The 24579-nt window shown below is 43.9% G+C and overlaps 1 protein-coding gene across 2 annotated transcripts in view; it reads left to right on the top strand.

Moving 5' to 3' along the window:
* The window catches only part of LOC120929111 (serine/threonine-protein kinase Nek3-like), a 44320-nt gene continuing 19741 nt past the window's right edge, over positions 1 to 24579 (top strand). Inside the window, exons 1-8 of one of the 2 annotated variants that reach the window (XM_040340340.1) lie at positions 1 to 168; positions 5046 to 5167; positions 8138 to 8231; positions 12948 to 13045; positions 15431 to 15514; positions 18082 to 18149; positions 21166 to 21252; positions 23505 to 23559. In XM_040340340.1, the coding sequence (XP_040196274.1) occupies positions 5051 to 5167; positions 8138 to 8231; positions 12948 to 13045; positions 15431 to 15514; positions 18082 to 18149; positions 21166 to 21252; positions 23505 to 23559 (603 nt within the window). In that variant the 5' untranslated portion in view covers positions 1 to 168; positions 5046 to 5050. The remainder of the gene's footprint in view (positions 169 to 5045; positions 5168 to 8137; positions 8232 to 12947; positions 13046 to 15430; positions 15515 to 18081; positions 18150 to 21165; positions 21253 to 23504; positions 23560 to 24579) is intronic. The other variant, XM_040340339.1, reaches the window with a different exon arrangement.

The raw sequence follows: 24579 nt of genomic DNA, 5'->3' as shown, positions 1-24579 counted from the left end.
GGACACACAGGAAGGGAGAGCGGTTGCTGAGCACACCCAGGAACACACGCCTGTGTCTGTATTACACACAATGCTAGATCCATGCACTGCACTCTGTAGCAACACAACACAGCCATCTGCATGACACTGCGCTGGACACGACAGCTGACAGGCTTTCACCACTTAACGGTATGACCTGCTGAGCCCATTGATCCATTGTGCATTATATAATGCTAGGCAGTTGGGAGCAATGAATGCAAACATTGTTATGAGGAAAGCAGCATTTTATGAATATCAGCCTGGAGCAAAGAAACAGCTGGGCATCTCTATGATACCAAATACTGTATCAGGGAAATGCTGTGTTTGAAAGAGAGTTATTAGTGAAAGCTTGGTGATGACTGAAGATAACGAAACGGTTTGTGTATTTTGCTGCTATGTATGTTTAAAGCTTCAGACTCTGATAGTGAGCGATTTGGCATGCGATTTGACATGACAAATCTGTGGCAATTGCCAGCAATGGTGACACTCTCCGAATCGGTGCAATGCAGTTTTGATTCACAAAAGCAGTTTCTGTACTCGTCTTGGCAACTTCGGGGGGCAATTTCCATAGACATCTGTGCAGCAACCCGCACAGACGTCTCTGAAATCGCCCCTGAAGTCGGGACTGACATGCGGGAATCAAGCCTCGTACACACGGCCCAGAATCTCCTCAGGAAAAAAACTTTGTTTTTCCTGATGAGATTCTTGCCAAGATTATTTTCCCGGCAGAGTGTACAGACACTCCATTCAAAAGAACCACCGTTCTTTTGAATGGAGCGAACGCGGTGACGTCTTCGACTACGACGAGCATGCGCTCGTCACATTCGATGACGTCGCCGCCATCTTGCTACACCCTACCTATGCCTAGGAAGCTACCGTGCATGCGTCAAAGTCATTTCGAGCATGCGCGGGTTTCCACAGCGACAGGTAAGTATACACACTCTCAGGTTTCTCATCGGGAAACAGGCCAACAAGAATCCAGATGAGAAAATAGAGAGCAGGATCTCTATTTTTCTCGTTGAGATTCCCAGCAGATTTCCAGACGAGAAACCTGAAAGCCTCGTACACACGCTCGGTTTACTCGGCAAGAAAAGCTCTGCCAGCAGTTTTCTTGCTGGTTCTTGCCGAGAAATCCGAGCGTGTGTACGAGGCTTCAAACTGTGCGAGATCAGCTGAATTTGCACGCTTTCTTTCTCGCTGTTACATTGAATCTGGGCTAAAGGAAAGCATTCAAGATAATTTACACTTGGGTCAATGTTACTGTGTGTTTCAGGAAAACCGTTGCATCAGCAAACCATAAATGAGAGTAAAGGCCCATACACCAGTGTTGCCAACCTATCAGATTGAAATTTACTGGCACGACACTCAAAATTTACTGGCGCAGCCACGTTTTTACTGGCATTTCACAAAAGTTACTAAATTACATTTTAGGTGCAAATTTCAGTATTTAGGCTACAAACAAGAATGCTAGGCAAATAGCAATGTGATTTAAGGTAGATATTAAGGTAAAAAAACACATTTTCGATATAATAAGGGCAACTTATTTAGTCACATTACCCCCTGCCTCCACCCCCTCTGCAGTGGCACAATCTCCCCCTGCCTCCAATCTCCCTCTGCCTCCAATCTCCCCTTGCCTCCAATCACCCCCTGCCTCTATCCCCCTCTGCGGTGGCACCAACAACCCCTGTCTCTATCCCCCATCCTCTGCGGTGCCACCATCCCCCTCTGCGGTGCCAACACCCCCGGCCTCCAATCACCCCCTGTCACTAACACTCTCTGCCTCCAATCTCCACCTACCTCCATCCCCCACTGCGGTGCCACTGCAGCCACCATCACCCCCTGCCTCCAATCACCCCCTGCCTCCAATCTCCATGCGCAGTTCCAAGCCGAACCGATCTCGGCTATTTTTACTGGCACATTCTGCAACCAACGGACATTTACGAACAGGGGGGAAAAAGTGCCTGTTTTTACGAACTGTCCGTAAAAATACGGACGGTTGGCAACACTGCCATACACACGGTCAGACTTTTTGACAACAAACTTCAAAATGAGCAGGTTTTCAAAAAAATTCGACCGTGTGTACGCTCCATCGGACAAACTTTTTAGGTTTTTATCAGACAAATGTTCGCTCTGCAAACGGACAAACTGTTCGACAACAAAAGTCCTACGGTGCAAAATCCTATCGTGTGTACAGAAGTCCATCGTACAAACATGCACGCTCAGAACCAATGATAAAATTAACCAACAATAGCAGAAGTTGATCAAAGGGTGGCGGTAAAGAACTGAAAAAACACGTGATTTCGGTAAAGTTTGTTGAAAAAGTCCTGCCGTGTGTATGCATACCAAGTTCACGGCCAACACCCTTCAAACAAAAATCTGCGGAAATGTTTGTTTGAAGTCCGACCGTGTGTATGAGGTAAAGCCTCAGACAAATCCGTGGAATTTTGTGCGAAGGACGTTGGCCGCGAACCTGTTCTGCATACAGACGGCAAAACTTTTTCAGCCAACGTACACGAAACTACGTGGTTTTTCTGCTCTTTAGCGCCACCCTTTGGGCAACTTCTGCTAATGTTGTCTTATGGTTAGCATTGCTTCTGGGCATGTGTGTTTTACTTTGGATTTTAATCTGACGGATTTGTGTACACACGCTCGGATAACCCGACGGAACACATTTGTTGTCGGACAATTTGAGAGCATGGCTAACTAACATTTGTTGTCGGAAATTCAGACGAAATTGTCCGATGGAGCATAGAGACAATTGTTGTCGGAATATCCGATCGTGTGTACAGGCCTATACAGTAATATAGAAAATTATGCTCTGAGGCTCGGTTCACATGAGCTGCATGCAGTGGTCCTTTGTGCCCTGGTATACTGGTTCAGGTCCGATTTCAGCCTGAATTTTGGACTGACTTCAAACCTAAAAGTGACCAAAAGACGTGCAGCAATTTTGTGCAAAACGCACCGGTCCCGCTGCAGAGATATGAGAACCGGATCCATAGAAAGCTGGTCAAAATCTCCTGCTATTGCAAATTGGATGTGGAAATTCCGCATCCAATTCGCAATGGTGTGAAGCCAGCCTTAATCTCGCAGAAATAATAGTGTGCTGTCTGTGGCAACAATATTCAAATAGGGATGCTCTAGTTGTACAGCTGATCCAGATTAGACGTAAAGGATACCTCCATGTTTGTAGAATAAAAATAAATAATAAAGCGTATACAATTACTACACAAACCATGCTGTAATTTAATGTTTTTAAAAATTACCTTTTGCTTTTCAATATGCAGCTGTTGTAAAAAAAAAAATGTAAAATTGAATGCAACAAGGCAACCTGTAGAAGTTCTGTACACTATTTGTGGAGAAATGTTATTTCCTGCTTGTGTGATTTGCTTACTGATTTTCCCAGAAGTCTGCAATAAGATACAAGTCAGATCTTGGGCATCCCATGCAACAGTAATTTCCAGTTTGGTGAGATATTCCTACGGGTTTAACAAAAAAATAACAATAATTAGGGTTACGTATTTCTAAAGGGATGCAAACCCTGCCACTTTCCTCATTCAAGCCCTGAGAGGCAACAAGTGATTTTAAAGATGTGTGGGATATGAAAAAACGAACAGGCTTACTCACCTCCATGCTGCAGTTGTCCCACGTCGGCCCTAACACTGAGAACTGGGTGATTACATGACTTCTCTCGGTCACTGCTCTCCAGCTTGCTCCAGGTCCATTCAGGTTCAGTCTGCTCCATGTTCATTCAGTTTGCTCCAGATCCATTCAGGTTCAGTTTGCTACAGGTCTATTCAGGTTCAGTTTGCTCCAGGTCCATTCAGGTTCGTCAGACCAAACACAATACGTTTGCGTCCAGGTCTGCTGTTTTTGACCTGACCAGATGGAGGTAATATTGGAATGGACTGGTAATCCACATGTATGACATCCATTTCTGTTCTGTTCCAACATTGATTCAGTATCCCCTGCTTTGCTGGAATGGATGATATCCAGGTGAAAGGGGACCAAAAGGTATTGTCATGTTGATAAGGACAAGGGCCTCTTCCCAACAACCCTGGCTATTGGTTGTCAAGGTCTTGCGCACGGTGTGCCACTACTTAATATAGGCACGGGGCGGGGTCACTGGAGGCCCGACCCTTATGACGTCACCACCCATCATGCCCAGGCAGTGGAGTCATAAGGGGCGGGGCCTCCGGATGATGTCAAAGCACCCACCCCCCATGTTAAGGGCATGCTGCCTGGTACTGTTTAGGGGGGGGCACTTGCTCGTCCCCACCCCCTTTCCTGACCGGTCGGGCTTCGGGCTCGCATAAGGGTCTGGTATGGGTTCCCCTTAAAATCCATACCAGACCGAAGGGTCTGGTATGCTCTTAGATTAGGAGCACATGCCGTTTTTGTTTTTTAAATTTAGCGTGGAGTTCTTCCTAAAGATTCATACCAGACACAGTGCCTGGTATTGTCGGGGATCAAAGTCGGATCCCTGTTCATTGAAATCGAACGCATGTCGGACTTCAAGTCGAAGGGCAAAGTCTGATCCAAAGTAGTACGACTGTCGTGTCGTACCAGTGTGAACCTGGCCTAAATCCTGGAAGTTGATTGGCTTCTATGCACAGGTGCACCCGCTTTTGCACTCTCCAGTTTTTGTAAACAGACCCCTATGTCTGCTGATATGGGCTTCATCCTGGACAATGTAAAATGTTACATTACTGTTGACACAATATGTGCGCAGATCTGTGGCTGCTCAGGAGAAGAATAGAAAACATATTTGTGCCAAAGTATTTCTTTAAAAATTCTGTTTACCGATATTTTAGATCTCATGGACTATTCAGAGCAAACACGATTGCTGAGCAGTACAGTGGTCTCCTTGTACACAAGGCCATGTTTGGTGTTCATTGTGTGCTAGAGAGAAGTAGCCTCTTCATATCCTTTATAGCCAGACCACTTATGAATGTTGGGACACAGCAGATGCAAAGCACAGTGAATCAGAAAATGTGAAGGATAATATAACGTTCTTTCTTTCCTGACAGTAACAATGGAGCACTACAAGATTCTCAATGTTATTGGAGAGGGATCATTCGGAAGAGCAATTTTAGTTTGCCACCAAAACACTAATCACAATTACGTCATGAAAGAAGTACGACTTCCAAAGGTAAGGAAGATGTTAAACTTGACTTTTCCAGTTATTAAGTGTAGCACCCTGGAGTTCAGGCAGGGTTGCTCCTCACACATTTACCTGCCAGGAGTAGTTATCCTGGTTGACTGTTAGGCCCTGTACACACGATCAGTCCAAACTGATGAAAACAGACTGAAGTTCAGTTTCATCAGTCCAAACCTACCGTGTGTATGGCCCATCAGACTTTTTGTCCTTCAGACCAAAGTTTTAAAACTTTAAAATCGGACTGACGGTCTGATGACTGATCGGTCAAAACCGATGGTTAGTACGCAAAAGCATCGGTTCAAAACCCGCGCATGCTCAGAATCAAGTGGACCCATGCTTGGAAGCATTGAACTTCGTTTTTTTTAGCACGTCGTTGTGTTTTACGTCACCGCGTTGGACTCGATCGGATTTTGAACTGATGGTGTGTAGGCACATCGGACCATTAGACCATCAGTCCATCAGACTTCAGTCCGTTTTCATTAGTTTGGACTGATCGTGTGTACAAGGCCTTAGAGATCTATTGATTTCTCCCTAAGTTTGCCCTTGTTGCACCTTTCTCTTCTACCACTAGGTGGCCGAGTACTTGGTGGTACTAGATATGAGAAGGGCAATGCAAGGTCAGGTTATGGGTATATAGGGTATCACAGCCAATAGGCAGGGGTTTTCTTGAATCCCTTGGCCTGCTGTTCTGTGCCACCTGGGTGGCTATCTGGGTGGACGTGTGTTGTACTGCCCAGGCTGCTAGGCCGGAGATTGGGCCTATCCTGGGCACATCTAGCTGCTAGGCTGTCTGAGGGCCTATCCAGAAGCAAGAGAGCAGCATAGGGTTGGGTTTGCTGCTTGCAGTCCAACCATAAGTGACGGTTATGCCGACCGGAGAACCTGTTGTGGTTGGACGTAGAAGGTAAGCTGTCGCCAGTAATTGACCAACCACCTTTACCAGGGACCACAGTGAGTAACTGAAGCAAGTATCGGAGCAGCATTCTCACCGAACGGTGGACAATCAGGAAACTTCAGGCGGTGATCAAGTCAGGGACCCTGCCAGTGGAGGTGATGCTTGTAGAGCAGCCTTGTGAGTCAAGCGAGGGACCGAGCCAGTTAGCAAGGGTGAAGCTTGATAAATATCTGGAGTGACAAGCTAGGGACCCAGCAGGGAAGCATGGGTGATGTTTGAGGAAGATACCACCACAAAGCTTTGAGGAGCTCCAGGGATTCAGAGTGAGTGAATCGGAGGGTCCAGTGAGAGACCAGGAGCTCAAGGGGCTGAAGAGCTACAAGTAGAAGTTGTACTGAAGCGAAGAGGACTGTAACGATTTGTGCTACGAACTGTTAAAGACTGATGCCATAGGAGACAGCAATCCTGTGCTTGCAGATGTGGTGCCTTGCTGGGGGTCTTTCCCTTGTACGATTGTCCTCCTACTGAAGTCTCGGAGTCTGTCAATTGAAATTGCAACTGCTTAAAGCGGAGCTCCACCCTAAAGTGGAACTCGCGCTGATCGGAACCCTGGGGGGACGTCAATGGACATCCTCCAAGAATTAACGAACCGCCTTGTAGACATCTTTTGTCTATGGGCGGGTCGTTAAGTGGTTAATCACTGTTACAAGACATGAAAAGCATTTTTATTATTATTTATTATTACTCTACAGGATTTATATAGCGCCAACAGTTTGCGCAGCGCTTAACAAAATGAAGGCAGACATTCCAGTTACGTTACAATTTGGTACAAGAGGAATCGGAGGGCCCTGCTCATTAGAGATTACAATCTAAAGGGGAGGGGTCAATTGATACAAAAGGTAATAGCTGTGGGGAGGAGCTTATGGAGAAAGTAAAACAGTGTATTAGTTAGAAGCAGGATAGGCTTCTTTAAAGAGCAGGGTTTTCAGGGATTGTCTAAAGATGGATAGATCAGGGGACAGATTGGGGTAGGGAGTTCCAAAGGATGAAAGAAGCTCTGGAGAAGTCCTGGAGGCGAGCATGGGAGGAGGTGACAAGGGAGCTAGAGAGCAGGGGGTAGGGAGGAGGACCGAAGAGAGCGGCTTGGTTGGTATTTTGAGAATAGGTTAGTGCAGGGCTCGACAAATCCCGGGCGCCAGGTCGCCATGGCGACTAGAAATGGTGTCCTGGCGACTTGGCTTGGAAGGTGGCGCCATCTGGTTGTGAGACTTTGGTATTACAAGTTATTACCACCAGATGTGTGAGCTGGCGCCATCTGGTGGTGGCCGTTGGTATTACAAGTTAAGCATTACAAGTTAAACAGCAATTCTAATGTAATTTTTCACTGCCATCTTCTTCCCTCTAATTAGAACCCCAAAACATTATATATATTTATCCTAACACCCTAGAGAATAAAATGGCGACCGTTACAATACTTTCCGTCACGCCGTATTTGCGCAGCGGTCTTACAAGCGCACTTTTTTGGGAAAAAATTACACTTTTTTAAATAAAAAAAATAAGACAACAGTAAAGTTTTATCCCCATTTTTTTTTTATATTATGAAAGATAATGTTACGCCGACTAAATTCATACCCAACATGTCATGCTTTAAAATTGTGTCCGCTCGTGGAATGCCGACAAACTTTTACCCTTTAAAATCTTCGTAGGCGACGTTTAAAAAAATCTACAGGTTGCATGTTTTGAGTTACAGAGGAGGTCTAGGGCTAGAATTATTGCTCTCGCTCTACCAATCGCAGCGATACCTCACATGTGTGGTTTGAACACCGTTTACATATGCGGGCGCTGCTCACGTATGTGTTTGCTTCTGCGCGCAAGCTCGTCGGGACGGGGTGCGTTTTCTGGCTCCTAACTTTTTTAGCTGGCTCCTAGATTTCAAGCAAATTTGTCAAACCCTGGGTTTGTGATGTAGCTGGGGGCAGAGTTATGGATGGCTTTTTTTCATTTTCTGGTTATGTACTCAGGTATTCAACACTAAAGTTATAACATTTTAAAATGTATGTTCTCAGTCCTCAGGGGCAAGTCAGGATTCCAGACAAGAAGCCATTCTTCTGGCAAAGATGAAACACCCGAATATTGTGAAATTCAAAGAGTCATTTGAAGGTATAGCATATAAAAAACTTTGTATTCTTTCTATCTATTACTTTTCTTCTGTTTTCCCTATATTCATGATAGTTTGTGTCATTCTACCATTTAAGTGTGTGGGTGAGCAAAAAAAAAAAACATTCAGTACACCTAGGCAATACAATACATTTCCCCCATGCTGTGTCCCTGCAAGTGTAGAAAATATATATTGACCTGACAGAATTCCAGGGAGCTCCCAACTTCCTGTTTGGGCCGAATATGCTTCCTCTGCTGCACTGAAATCTTAAGCAGTGTTGTCGGCCCTGCCTGAATTCTCCCCTGCTGCACTACAGGAACACCAGGACATGAGTAGAGAAAGAGGGGTTTTGTAGCCCATATGAAGAGAACCAGGCAGAGCTTTCAACACTACTTGGAATTCCAGTGTAGCAGCGGCAGTGTTGTCAGCTCACTACAGATGTTTTTGATTGATTTATTTATTTTGGATAGAGTACATAGAGGATTAAACCCCTGTCGGTTTATTTTTGCCTCTATGTCTGTCTCATTTGGATTATTTACTTTAATTTCCTACCTCGGAAATGCAACAGGAAGTGAAAAGGAAATTTTCCTAAAGTGTGAAGAAATTTCCGCTGTACAGATCCCCATTGGAAAATGTCCCTTTTATCTCCTTCTCTGGTGACAAATCCTAAGTTTGGATTTCTCATCATTTTTTTATCAATGCTTACCATGACCAATAGGAATGGTGAATCACTCCAGTTGGGACACACATTTTCCTTTTTACATACCCTTTAAGAAAGTCTGTGAGGAGAATATAAATGAGACTGCTTGTATTGGTAAAACAGCGATATACAGTAACCAGTGTTGCAACCCTATATTGTATTTAAAATTATATGGGAGTTTCCCACTTCCCTGGTGAATGATTCTGCCTCCAGCAGTGAATTTAGCTGAACAAAGGATGCTTCATAAGTGAGCTACCATCGACCTCATCTCCAGTATCCAGCATCCAACATTCACTCAGCTCACTTCCTAGGAATATCTCATATCCAGCACATACAACTCACTCTTTAGTACAGGCAGTCTTTGGGTTACAAACAAGATAGGATCTTCAGGTTTGCTCTCCACTTTCTGAGAACATTATTTACTGCATTGTGGCGACCAAGAAAAAACCTCAGCACAGTGCCAATCAAAAGAGGGATTGTGCCTCTGTAACCAAGGATAACCAATGACCACCGGGTAATGAGGTGAGGAAATGACTTGAAATTGGAATATCTCATGGTAAAGAGCCCCTATGACCATGATCAATGGAGCAGTCTCATGAGTCACATGGGCAGGCTGTAAAGGTCTCCCATCAATGGCCTCAATGGCAAGTGGAGTGGCATGAAGCTACAGCGAAATCGAGTGCTTTGACACAAAGGCACTATCTATGAACAGGCATGCAGCCCCAGAATTGATTAGAGCTTGTGTATTGATGGAGAACTCGGACCAAGAAAGGGTAACCGGAACTAGGTTACCGGAACCAGAGGCTTATCCTACAGGATAGCTGGGGATGCAAAAATGCCACCTAAGGTCTGTCCCCTACAGGACCTCAGGTGTGGGCGTCCTCCTAGATGAGTAGGACAAGACTTCAATAAGTAACCTGCCTGGCCACAGTAAAGGCACAATCTCTCCCTCCTCCTAAAGGCCCTCTCTTCAGCAGAGACTTGTAAAACCCAACTGCATGTGCTCTACTTCACTGGTGAAAATGGTACCAGGGGGCATGGGAGGTAAGGGAGGCATGGGTAGGAATGCAAAGCTCGGAGCCAAAGTACTGAAGGCTTCTGCAAGCACTTTTACTGAATTAAATGAGAAAAAGCAGCCACGAGGGCCTCATTGTTCCAACCAACTTCTGCTGCCAGAGTACGGAACTCAATGGCGTAATCGGCAACAGTTCTCGTACTCTGTTTGTTGGACATGAGGCTTTTGGCAGCAGAATTGGAATGAGCGGGAACGTTAAATACCCTTTTAACCATCCTGGCGATATTTTTGGTTAAATTTCCGTACCATTAGCGGTAACCCCGAACCACACTTGGGATTGCATTGCAGGATCCTGGTACAACATACTTACTTTTTCACCAGGATCCTGCAATGTCCCCCCGCCGCCGCTGTGTCCTCATCCAGATCATCTGCCCGATGTCCTGTGTTCCGGGCTCCGTTCCCTGCGAGTGTCGCATGGGGGGAGGGGGGGGGGCGAAGCCCGGCAGCAAATTCAAAAATTACAAAAAACATAACACATACAGTACACTGTAATCTTACAGATTACATTACTGTATCAAGTAATTTCACATCCCTTTGTCGAGTGCCCTGCATGCAGTTTTTTTTTTTCTTATATATATATAATCTCAAGCAAAAAGTGTCCCTTTAGGTCAAAAGTGGTTATAGACCAGCTTAAAAACAGCGATAGTAAATTAAAACGCTTGCAGAATTGAGCCATAGTGAATCGTGGGGAAATTAATTTTATTATTTATAGTTATTTATTATATTAGAATTTATGATTTCGTGTTTCAAACTTTATCATACTTGGGTTGTCTACTAGACTCTCTTGTTTGGACAGATTTAAGTGAGTTATTTCTAAGAATTGCAGGCCTACAATATAAAACACAGACATTTTCATGCAAAACAATGTACTGCTTTGAGATTCAAAAATCAGAAAAAAACATAATGCCAGGGAGGTTAAAGAGGCCACAAACTCAGGGTAATTACAGACAACAGATTTTTGGGTCTCCCATAGAGGGTTTGCCCAAGCCATGGCTCTATCAGAAAGCAAAGAAATAATGGAGCCTACTTTTGCTTTTGTCCATAGGGAAAGCCTGGGGCAGCATCTCAAAGTATATTCCAACCTGGTTGAGAAACCCTCTGCATTGAACTGGATTGCCCCTAAAATGCTGGGGAAGCAGAGTGGAACCAGACATACCTCTTACAGAGGTTATATTAGAGGTGGGTGCCAGCACAGGGACCAGAGCAGTAGCAGGGATGGCTTGTAACATTGGTTGTACCAGAGCAGCCAGTGTGGGAGGATCCAGGTGAGCAGTACGAATCGGGAGCTTCTGTAACGCTATGGAAAACTGATCCATGCGGTGGTCCTGCTCATCCAATCTGGAAAAAATATTACAACTAGGTGGATTGCCTCCATCTTCTTAATTATTGACCTTCGCCTAATTTTAGGAACCATAATTCAGAATGACAGAACATCAGGGCTCAAGTCCTGTGGGAACGGCGTCCCTGCACTTTTTTCACAGCAGGAACGCAGTTCCCTTTGCAGGACTAGAGCAGCCGAGCCGCCCGAGCCAATCCTTCACTAAGCGGCGATGCCCAGCTCGAGTCACTGTGAGGGGCAGGTTTAAAGTTCTTTCTAAATCCCACGATAACTCGGGGCAGACCTCCGTAATGTCTCCTGGGAACAATGACAAAAGCTCACAGGAGACATTGCGGCATCGAGGAAGTGACGGAATACTCGCACACTACCCGATGAATCCATATACAGGAAGCGGTCAGTAACATAAAGGATTACTAAGGTACAGTGGATCGAAAAAAAAGAAAAAAAAGAAACATGCGGTTTAGTAATTATGCATATGAGGGTATAATTTTTTTTTTTTTTTTGGTGGGGGAGTGGATCTTGGGTGGGAGTTCCCACACTTTTTTCCCCAGGACTTGACCCCTGCAGAACATGCAGTAAAAATCACACCTTTTAATGTAATAGTAAAAATAATACAGGTCGGGAACGTAGTCAAAACATAAGCCAGGACTCGGAAGCCAAAACAGGTAATCGGGCGAGCTGGTAATCAGGAAGCCAGGGATCAGCGTTGTCAGAAGCCAAAGATCAGGAACCAGAAGGGATATCAGTTGGGCAAAGTCTTTTACAGGAGCCCAGCAGAAACATTTAGGATATGTTGACCAAGGCTAAGGCACGAAAGGAATGATCAAGGCCTTAAATAGCCAGAAAGGGGCTGGCTGTAGGCTGGACAGTAATTATAACTAGGTCAACCACTGTGGTAACAATGATTGCTGACAATCATCTGACAATTGAGGAGCCTGAGAGCTGCTAAGAACCCAGCCCTGACACCATCGAAATAACACCCTTCCTACAGTAAGCCTAGGTTCACACTGACAGTGGGATTAAAATTGTGCTGAACTCGTACGATTTAATTCCTGCATGTCAGTCCGACTTCGGGGGCGATTTCAGAGACATCTGTGCGGGTTCCTGCACAGATGTCTATTGAAATCTCACCCGAAGTGGCAATAAATAGTGCAGAAACTACTTTTGGGAATCGGTGTGGCGCCACAAATGCAGCGTCGCACCAATTTGGACGGTGGCATTGCTGGCAATAGCTGCCGATTTGGCATGCGATTTGACAAATCGCACGCTAAATAGCATCAATGTGAACCTAGGCTCAAGCATGAAGGTAGTAATATCCTATTATTGGGAAATATTGAAGTTTCACAATGGAATGCAAAGCTGACAGAGAAGGTAAAGCATCTGGGTACAAAGATCGACTATAAAATGATGTTGGTTGCATCATTACAGACTTCTGGAGAATGAAATATTTTTTTTTAGTTAATCTTGCATCTTCTTGTTTAGTTGTACTCTGACCTGTGTGCTGATAGGTCACTCCTTTTGACTACAGTTGTGTACAGTACATTTGTTATTTTCTTCAAATGCCTCTATGAAATGATTCCCCCTCTGTTTTTCTTTGTTGACAGAGAATGGCCATCTGTTCATAGTGATGGAGTATTGCGAAGAAGGTGACCTGCTGGCAACCATTAAACATCAGAGGGGAAAACTTTTTTCTGAACAGACTGTGAGTATGGGACATTGTCCTACAATGTATATTTAGCCCGTTTCTACTGTACATAAATGGGACATCACCATACATAATAACTTTTCACCAGTGACTTTCTCTATGGGTGTGTGAAAAGATAAATTGCTTACTACTGGGCTGGAGATAACTATATAATATGCAATATAAACACATCTTAACTAGTAATTATTTCCTTCTAATGTAGCACTAGAGACATTCCCCTACTTATCCAACAATCTGTTTTTCTTTTTAAAAGTAAAATCCTACATTACCTCCATTATAAAAAAAATTCTCTCGAATAGACTGGGAGAACTAATTGGATACACTCTTTGAATATCTAAACCCCAGTAAAAAAGCTGTGTCTACCCTATATAATTTTCTTTGGCAATCGCTGGTCTACACCACCCCAACAACTGGTCTAACCAAGTGGACCAAGGATTTCCTCCACCTATCTACTGACATTCTAAAAACATTGGGCCAGATCCACAGTGAGAGTACGCCGGCGTATCTACTGATACGCTGGTGTACTTTCAAATTTCCTGCGTTGTATCTTTAGTTTGAATCCTCAAACCAAGATACAACGGCATCTGGGTTTGATCCGACAGGCGTACGGCTTCGTACGCCTTCGGATCGTAGATGCAATACTTCGGCATCGGCTGGGTGGAGTTTGCGTCGTTTTCCGCGTCGAGTATGCAAATTAGCTTTTTCCGACGATCCACGAACGTACGCGCGGCCGTCGCATTCTCTTACGTCGTCTCTAGTCGGCTTTTTCCGGCGTATAGTTAAAGCTGGTATTTTGCAGCGTATAGATAGACTTGCCATGTTAAGTATGACCGTCGTTCCCGCGTCGAAATTAAAACATTTTATTTCTTTTTCGTAAGTCGTCCGTGAATCGGGATGGACGTAAGTCACGTCTAAGTTAAAAAAATGACGTTGTTGCGACGTCATTTCGCGCAATGCACGGCGGGAAATTTCTAAACGGAGCATGCGCAGTTCATTCGGCGCGGGGACGCGCTTCATTTAAATGAAACACGCCCCCTAATCGCCGATTTGAATTCCGCCGCCAGAAATACACTACGCCGCCGTAACTTATGGCGCAAAATCTTTGAGGATTTGAAAGAACGCCAGGTAAGGTACGGCGGCGTAGCGTATCTCTGATACGCTGCGCGGGTGCAGATCTATGTGGATCTGCCCCATAGCGTTTGTCTTAGGGCATGATCAGAGCTACAATGTACTACGAAATTATGCTTGGGTTCATACATATTTCCACATCGCTCCCACTTTATGGGCCTAGGCTCCTCCTCTTGCTTGCCAACGTGTGGTCACCCAGATGCAGATTTTCTCCATGCTTTCTGGTCATGCCCCAGGGTTAAGTATTTTTGGCACTCAGTGGTGCTTTGTACCACCACACATTTAGTAAACTACCTACCTCTGACCCCCGAATGAGCACTTTTTGGCCTAATTGACGCCCCATGTACTAGGGTCCTCAAGTGGCTACCAACAACTCCTCACTATTGTATTCCTTGCAGCACAGATAAACATCCTCCATAAGTGGATCTATCCAGAACCCAAAACTATTTCTTTGTTGATAGCTAAACTATCTTATGTTTTTCGCATGGACTGGGTAGAGGCCTCCTACCTGTTGGTACGCAACAGTCTATAATGAAGTGTTTCCAATATACCCAGTGGTAACAAACTAGATTGCTAATTAATGTGTGTGTGTGTGTATGTATGTATGTATGTATGTATGTATATATGTGTGTGTGATATATAATCTAAAAAAAAATTCTTCATTTCACAAGTGATACAAATTAGTATGTCTAGAAATCTTAATAGGACTATTGTCTTTACAATGGGCACTAAAGCCCTGTACACACGATCGGTCCATCCGATGAGAACGGTCTGATGGACCGTTTTCATCGTTAAAAAAACGATCGTGTCAGAACGCGGTGACGTAAAATACAACGACGTGCTGAAAAAAAGGAAGCTCAATGCTTCCAAGCATGCGTCGACTTGATTCTGAGCATGCGTGGATTTTTAACCGATGGTTGTGCCTACTAACGATCGTTTTTTTTTCTATCGGTTAGGAATCCATCGGTTAAATTTAAAACAAGTTATTTATTTTTTTTAACCGATGGATAAATAACCGATGGCGCCCACACACGATCAGTTTGGACCGATGAAAACGGTCCATCAGACCGTTCTCATCAGTTTAACCGATCGTGTGTATGCGGCTTTACAGTTGTTATGTATATTACAAACCCTTTCTCTCTTAATAATCATAAAATCATTTCAGTACTGAGCCAAGCCTAAATAGTATCCTGAGCCTGTCTTACTATCATATGTACAGTATATGTTTTTTTTTTTTTTGTGTGTCTCCTGCAGATTGTGCAGTGGTTTGTACAGATGTGCCTGGCAGTGCAACACATTCATGAGAAACGCGTCCTACACAGAGATATTAAGTCCAAGGTGAGCTCTTTGCCATGTACTGGTTATCTTGAACACAGATTCCAGAGCTAAACTGACCAGGCCTATAAAGGATGAAAATTGGCAATAATCAATAGTGTATGGAGAGAACATGACATTAATGCCAATTTGAAGTAATTCCTTATATCCCCCATGTAGACTTGATGAAGAACATCTAATGTTTTTAGATTTAGCTTTAAGCGTATGTATAGTCAGTGTTGAAGGTTAGGTCATTTTATAAAGTTTAACTGCAGTCTGACACATTACCGGCACTGTGTCTGTGTTTAGATCTGTGCACCCTCTCCTGCCCGCATGTTAAACGTTGGCATGCAATTAATATTCATGCAGCCGCTGTGTGTGCAGCCACTTCTATGGGCTGCCGGCACTCAGCTCTGAAGTGGATGCAATAAGGCATTAAAGCTAAGTTCACACTATTGCGTGCACGCTAAAGAAACGCACTACTGTTTAGCAGATGTGTGGAGGTGTTATTAAACACTTTGGCAAACTGTCTGCATTTTCACGCATACGGTGCTGATTCCATGCGATACAATTTTCAAAAAAGGTCCAAGACTTCTTTCCCTGCATTTCTGGGGGTAAGGCATCCTAGTGAAATGCTGACCTGAAGGAGCAGTTGAACCTTCAGAGAAATTCCTGGAATAAGATGGCTGCCTATCGGCATGACACATAAATGCACAGTGGATGTTTGAAACCTGAAGGAATTTTCTTTTTTAGGAATTCAACACGGGACAATGTGTATTATTAGGCCATTTTTTAGGGAGTTTAGACCCCCTATATTTTTAACATTTAATACTTTGCTGTCATTCAGTGAACAGTATATATCTCTATGCCATAGAAATTTTAACAAATAACAAAGAGAAATGGCAGCATACTGGTTGGTATTCCCAAGTGCCCATCATTCTGCTTTAATTGAGATGTCAGGAAACTTCTAGCAATACTGTTATTTTTCTTTCCTGACTCAGAAGCATCATACTAGTATTTTTTTAAAGACACAGGAGATGCCCAGCAAAGAAACATTTTTTTTAAACCTCTGTTTAAATACTGTGGGGTAGATCCTCAAAGAAATTTCGAATTTTGCGCGTCGTATCTTTGTTTTGGTATCCACAAAACAAGATACGACGGCATCTGTGTTAGATCCGACAGGCGTACGTCTTCGTACGCCGTCGGATCTTGGGCCTCGTACAGACGACCGGACAGTCCGCTGAAAACGGTCCGCCGGACCGTTTTCAGCGGACATGTCCGGCCGGAGATTTCTGTATGATGGTTGTACACACCATCATACAGAAATCCGCACGTACACGATACGCGGTGACGAGGCCGCGCCGTCGCCGCGACGATGACGCGGCGACGTGCGCGGCCCTGGAAGTTTAATGCTTCCACGCATGCGTCAAAGTGATTCGACGCATGCAAGGGATGACGGCCGGTCGGACATGTACGGTGAGTCTGTACAGACGACCGAACATGTCCGACGGACAGGATTCCAGCGGACATGTTTCTTAGCATGCTAAGAAACATTTGTCCGCTGCAAAACGGTCGGCTGGACAAATGTCCGCTGGAAACCTGTCCGGTCGGCCGTACACACGACTGAACATGTCTGCTGAAACTGGTCCACGGACCAGTTTCAGCAGACATGTTCAGTCGTGTGTACGGGGCCTAAGATGCAATTTTTCAGCGTCCGCTTGGTGGCGTTCACGTCGTAATCCGCGTCGAGTATGCAAATTAGCTATTTCCGACGATCCCCGAACGTACGACCGGCCGTCGCATTTTTTTACGTCGTTTCCGTTCGGCTTTTTCCTGCGTATAATTAAAGCTGCTATATGGTGGCGTACTCAATGTTAAGTATGGCCGTCGTTCCCGCATCTAATTTTAAAAATTTTACGTTGTTTGCGTAAGTCGTCCGTGAATGGGGCTGGACGCCATTTACGTTCACGTTGAAAACAATGACGTCCTTGCGACGTCATTTGGAGCAATGCACCCTGGGAGTTTTTACGGACGGCGCATGCGCAGTTCGTTCGGCGCGGGGACGCGCTTCATTTAAATGAAACACGCCCCCTACCCGCCCAATTTGAATTCCGCCGCGAGAGATACACTACGCCGCCGTAACTTACGGCGCAAATTCGTTGAGGATTCAAACCAAAGCCAGGTAAGTTACAGCGGCGTAGCGTATCTTACATCTGCGCCGGGCGCAGTGTATGTATGTGGATCTGCCCCTACGATTCTGCCTTCACTTCTTGGTTCTACCCCTTTTCTGGTACATTACAGGGTTTAAAAGGGAGGAAAATGCCAAATTTAATCACAGACAGAAACGGGCAAATAGGAAAAAATAATAATGAATGTAGTTGTAATCATAATCCCCTTTCCATCTGGAATTAGTCTTTAATAGATAGATTTTTACATTGCATGCATGAATTTGTGAATTGTGCTCTGCAATAGTTCTTGTAAATTCCCCAAAATTTTGCACACACTAGTTTATATTTGCTAAGTTTACTAATTTACACATTAAAGGATCTGACAAATGTAGATAACTGTTTTTCTCTCATTTTGCCATGCAGAATATTTTTCTAACACAAAGCAGAACGATAAAGCTGGGAGATTTTGGATCAGCACGTATTCTCAGCAGGTATGTGCCAAATCAGGTTCATAATGTAACATCACTGACATTGCATTAAAGAACACAGAGGTTATGTCAGGCATACGGTATATGAATTGCACACCCAATGAAAACTCTGTCAGGGCTTTATGTGTGGTTGCCCTTTAGGTCTTGGCAAAAAGTGAAAAAATCATGAGCCTACCATTTTTTTTCCCTTCAGACCAATGGAATTTTGTAGCACGTTGCCGGGATTCATTTAAGGCAAATAACGTGTTACCTACTTTTTGCAACTTGCTGGCAAATGCCTGAAACTGGTACTGAACATTTTTGATACCCAATTGTCTATAACCACCATGTCCAGACTGATCACATTACTTGACAAAATGGGCATTGCATGGGAGGCATACTGTATGCTGTATTGTTACTATAAATTAACAACTCTTGTTCTGCATGCAGCATGCAAAAATGTTTTACCTCCGAGAAAAATAGTGGTGGCTCTAATGTATAACGATTAAAATGAAGGCAGAAAAATATGAGATCTTTTTCTGAAATTGGCCTGTTGGCAAACTTTACAGTATAGACTGTATTCCGGTGTGACAGAGCTTAAAAAATGGGCTGTATTGAATCACCATTGCCCCAGTAATGCCTCTCCTTCTATTGATTATGTAGCGCTACCCCCTCAGGAGCCGCTGGTTGATTTGAGATCAGCGTATTGAGTTACCTCTAATCGTGGTCTAGGGGTGATGGTAGTGAGTAGAGCAGTAAACGAATGTCCAATCAGTGAAGTAGGTTTTCTGAATGCTTTATTTCTCAGCCCAACACGACCAACATCAACATGAGGTAGGACAGGAAAGGTTGATGAAGTAAAGAACTTTGCAGTATCAGGCTTGGATGAAAGAGAAAGCAATCCTGCTTTCAGTGATAGTAGTACAGCTCGTCGCCACTCTAGCCAGAGTGGGTGAAGTGCCTCCGGACAGACTCCTGCCACAGGCCTGGCAGCCGGAGCGTCACTTTAAGGATGTTGGGAGGAGCAGGTCTCTGCCACAGACCTGGCTCTGATGGGCCTCTGCCACAGGCCTAGAACTTGGATGAGCTAAATAGTTGAGCTTATCCTCCCAATAAATGTGCGCAAGGGTCACCGGTTGACAGTGGAAGTGTACCTGTCAATGTCCCGGTCACCAGATCCCCGATGGTTCGTTCAAGTCTCTCAGACAACCTGCCTCTGGGTTCTCCTTGAGCCGATCCCCCTCCGCACAGCACGTAGCTTAGGATCTCTTCAATAGAGCTGGGGACCCAGTTAGTCATTGGGGCCCCTTTGTGGCATCAGTTGCTCCAGGCCAGGAGGGCCCAGAGTCTGGAACTCCGCGTTGTGCGCGACCCCAGGCCAGGTAGGCCATAGTGGTAGGGCCCGCGATGTGCGCACACCCTAAAGGTGGGTGCCGCACTCGGAACCAGGAACCCACGAAGAACCAAGAACAACGGCTTCCGCCACAGAAATACCCCCTCCCAGCATGCACAGCGAGGCTCAACTCCTCTCATTGGCTGCTGCGCCTGGATCCCCTCTGGCGCCATCTGCTGTCCAGAGATGAGACCATATCTCTGGACATACAGACTGACCCACAGGACAATCCAGAATTGGCGACAGCCAATTTTAACACAATCACGAATGAGAGCAACTTACCTCTCTCATTCTCCCACTAACTTTAGCGTAGTGCCCTTACTAAAAGTAAGGGGGCGCTACAAATAATTTAAATTACAGTAGACAAAAAGGGCCTAAAAAGAAAGGAAGTTTTGCTGTGCATATAGCGTTAAAGGGGTTGTAAAGGTTAGTTTTTTATTTTCTAAATAGATTCCTTCAACCACTTGCTTACTGAGCACATATACCCCCTTCCTGCCCAGACGAAATTTCAGCTTCCGGCACTGTGCTGCTTTAACTGACAATTGCGCGACGTGACTCCCAAACAAACTTGATGTCCTTTTTTCCCCACAAATATAGCTTTCTTTTGGTGGTATTTTTTATTTTTTTTACTAGTAATGGCGGCGATCTGCGTTTTAATTTTTTTTTTATTGGGACTGCGACATTATGGCGGACACATCGGACACTTTTGACACATTTTTGGGACCATTCACATTTATACAGCGATCAGTGCTATAAATATGCACTGATTACTGTATAAATGTGACTGGCAGGGAAGGGGTTAACACTAGGGGCGAGGAAGGGGTTAAATGTGTTCCCTACTAGTGATTCTAACTGGGGGGGAAGGGGACTGACTTGGAAAAGTGACCGATCTGTGTCGCTATGTACAAGAGACACCGCATCGGTCTCCTCTCTCTGACAGGACGTGGATCTCTGTGTTTACACACAGAGATCCACGGTCCTGCTCAGTTACTGGGCAATCACGGGTGCCCGGTGGCCATCGCGGCCGCCGGGCATGCGCATCGGGTTCCCAGTAACGCAGCGGTTGCGCGCGCGTGCCCCCTAGTGGCTCTGCAAGACGAAGACGTCATATGACGTCCTCTCAGAACAAGAGAGCTATCGTGCCGCCGTCAATTGACGGGGGCCGGTAGTAAGCAGGTTAAGCTAGTGCATTGTTGGTTCACTTCCCTTTTTCCTTCGATTTCCCTTGTAAATGTTTTTTTCTTTGTCTGAATTTCTCACTTCTTGTTCCTCCTCAGTAAGCTTGCCCCCATCATTCTGGCTGGGGGCGAGCATGCTGACTTACCCCCAGCCAGAACGGCTCGGATGATGGGGGCAAGCTTACTGAGGAGAAACAGGAAGTGAGAAATTCAGACAAAGAAAAAAAACATTTAGAAGGGAAATCGAAGAAAAGGGGAAGTGAACCAACAATGCACTAGCTTAAAGGAACCCATTAAAAAATAATAAAAAAAACAAACCTTTACAACCCCTTTAAGCGGTGCACATTAAGTAAACTACATAGAGTTTTATAGAAGAAAGGACAAACGATATACTGTAAACCAAGTCATCTTAATGTACACTGGTCTAAATTTGATTTGTCCTTTTTTTTTTTTTTTTTTTTTTTGTCAGTCCAATGGCTCATGCATGCACGTATGTTGGAACACCTTATTATGTGCCACCGGAAATTTGGGAAAACATACCATATAATAACAAAAGGTAAGTGTTATTAAACATTGCAGTGCTAGCAGTTTATGTTTATGTATTTTAAATTGTATTAATAGTGCCCCCATCCATAAATATTACAAAATGTTTACATGGACTGCCATTATTATTGTGTATAATTTTATGCTCATCGTTATTGGTTCTTGGGACAGTGGACTACAAGACTTTGTACTAAGGACAAGGACACTTGTGAAATTTTAATCACAAGTTCATGTTCTTGTGTTGTGATTGGAGCGATCCTTATTGGGATCCGTTCTACTTCTAATGCTAGCCTCTTTCTGAGATTTGTTGTTTAAAACATTAAAAACATATTTTTTTGCTAGAAAATTACTTAGAACTCCCAAACATTATAATTTTTTTTCTAACACCCTAGAGAGTAAATTGGCGTTGCAATACTTTGTCACACCGTATTTGCGCAGTGGTCTTACAAGCGCACTTTTTTTTGAGTAATAAAATAGGACAACAGTAAAGTTAGCCCAATTTATATATTTGTTTTATATTGTGAAAGATAATGTTACGTCAAGTAAATTGATACCCAACATGTCACGCTTCAAAATTGTGCCCGCTCGTGGAATGACGACAAACTTTTACCCTTAAAAATCTCCATAGGCGACATTTTAAAAATTCTACAGGTTGCGTGTTTTGAGTTACAAATTATTGCTCTACCGGTGATACCTCACATGTGTGGTTTGAACACCCTTTTCATATGTGGGCACTGCTCACGTATGCGTTTGCTTCTGCACACGAGCTCGGCGGGACAGGGCGTGTATAAAAAATGTTTTCCTTATTTATTTTCCTGTTTTTATTTTTTACACTGTTCTTTCAAAAAAAAAAAAAATGGTGTCACTTTTATTCCTATTACAAAGAATGTAAACATCCCTTGTAATAGAAAAAAAAGCATGACAGGACCCCTTAAATATGAGATTTGGGGTTCAAAAATACCTCAGATCTCATATTTACACTAAAAATAAATTGTCCCTTTAAGAGCTATCGGCGGAAGTGACGTTTTGACGCCACTTCCACCCTGCTATGGTATGGAGACGGGTGGGGGCCATCTTTCCCTCACTCGTCTATATACCCAGCCAGCAAGAGGACCTGATCGCCGCTGCCGACGGATCTAGTAAGCGGTGGAGGACACGGGAGAGTGGGAGCCCCTCTTCCGCCACCGATAAAAGTGATCTTGCTGCAAATCCGCCACAGAGACCACTATTGTCTGAAACCGGACCACTGGCTGAAGAAGAGAATACCTATGTTATGGCAGCTAGCTGCTGCCATAACAAAGATATCCCTCTTCAAACAGCCAACGTATTTTGGTGTGCGGCAGTCCGGAAGTGGTCAATCATGTATGGTGCAAAATGTACAGTAATACAGTGCCTAATGTTAATCAATGCGGGAAAAATTCAACTAAAAGTGCAAAATGGACAAAGTGAATATTTTCATCAAAAAAGTTCATATATTGATTTTGATTCTACTTCAATCTGTGCACCGTCACCAATGGAAAGTACTTCACATAAATCACCCGGTGGATGTGAGTAAAAGGCCTACTCACCAGACCAACATGACATCTTTAACTAAAAAGCAGGTTGGTAGAATCACAATAAATATATGGACTTTTTTGATGAAATATTCAGTCTATTGTCTATTTTGCACTTTTATTTGAGTTTTACATACATTGATTAGCATTATGCACTTTATTACTGTACATTTTGCACTCTTTTTATGCGCCGTATATGATTAATTGGTACTTTGCACTTTATTATTGTTGTAGTTAGAGCAGATTACAATTATAGCGCCCCCTATATTCACACATTCTTTAATTGTAGCAATAGTTGTAGCAGTTGCAGATACCCAACAATGATGAAAACTCTAAAACCCCCCCTGATCCTGCCTACTACTGCCCATTTGATGCTGCTGCTACTTACCTATACCGATACTTTGACTTCCCAAATTTTCCTGCCACTAACCATAGAGGAGCAGTGTTGGGGTCACACAGGGTTATTAAGGGAACAATATCACCCAAAGTGCACTTCACTGCCCACCACTCAGGGATAGACAGGCACACCAAAGGGCCTGGACCTCAGCCTCTGCAGTACAAGCACGGCAGAACCTTCTTCCAGGGCAGGAAAATTACATGATTCTTAAAACACGTATTATTATTATTATTATTATTATTAATATTAATTTTGTTAATTTTTACAGTATTTATTCTGCACATATCATCACAGTATTCCTATTCTTTGTTTTAGTGATATCTGGTCATTGGGATGTGTGTTATATGAAATCTGTACCCTAAAACATCCAGTAAGTAATCACTCTTATTTTACAGCTCCACAATCCAATGCATAAAGGAGATCAAAAGTCTTTAAAATGTGTGTGTATGTACTGTATGTATACTGTATATGTGATTTCATGTGTGAGGAGAGCAACTAAATGCAAACACATTTTCTTTTTTTTTTCGTACGTTAACGTGTAACCTTTGTAATTATCTACTGATATGTGGCCATTCTTTTTATTTATTATACATTAATGCAGATTGAATTAAAAAATAATACAATTATTGCAGTTAAAAGAATACAATGTTTTGGTTATAATGGTAAAGACCTTATTACATCATCTTAAAGGGGTTGTAAAGGATATATATATTTTTTTAAATAACAAACATGTTCTACTTGCCTCCACTATGCAGCTCGTTTTGCACAGAGTGGCCCCGAACTTGGTCTTCTGGGGTGCCTCAGCGGCTGTCTCAGCTCCTCCCCGCAAGAACAAACCCCCTACATGGGAGCTCTCTCCCATGGCGGTTAGTTTTTGCGGGCACGCTCCCGTGATACAGCCGGCGGCTATAGCCGCTCACTGTATCACTTGGCCCCGCCCCACAGCGTACCGCGTCATTGGATGTGATTGACAGCAGTGCGAGCCAATGGTTGCGCTGCTATCAATCCATCCAATCTAGCCAATCAACGGCCAGACTGAGCAGAGAAAAGGACGTTGGGGGCGAGCGCAGCAGGTGAACGGGCTCAGGTAAGTAAAACGGGGGGGCTGGGGGGGGCGTAACTGTCAGATTTTTTTTTTACCTTAATGCATTAAAATGAAAAAACATGAACCTTTACAACTCCTTTTTAAGCGTGACTTTTTCAATTATAGATGAATTTACATTTTATATTTGAGCAACTACTGCTACTGGTACAAGGTTAACATGCTAGACTTGGTTGGCTAGGATTAGATTAAAAATATAACCAGTGACAAACTACATTCGGTATGAAAGAGAGCTATATTGAGCAAATTAAATATGAAGTACTTGTGCGCTGCTATGGACCTCGTAAC

This window comes from Rana temporaria, chromosome 2 (genome assembly GCF_905171775.1).
Source record: "Rana temporaria chromosome 2, aRanTem1.1, whole genome shotgun sequence".
Lineage (NCBI taxonomy): Eukaryota > Metazoa > Chordata > Amphibia > Anura > Ranidae > Rana > Rana temporaria.
The sequence above is the reverse complement of the archived record's forward strand: the minus strand, read 5'-3'. Positions and strand labels throughout refer to the sequence as shown.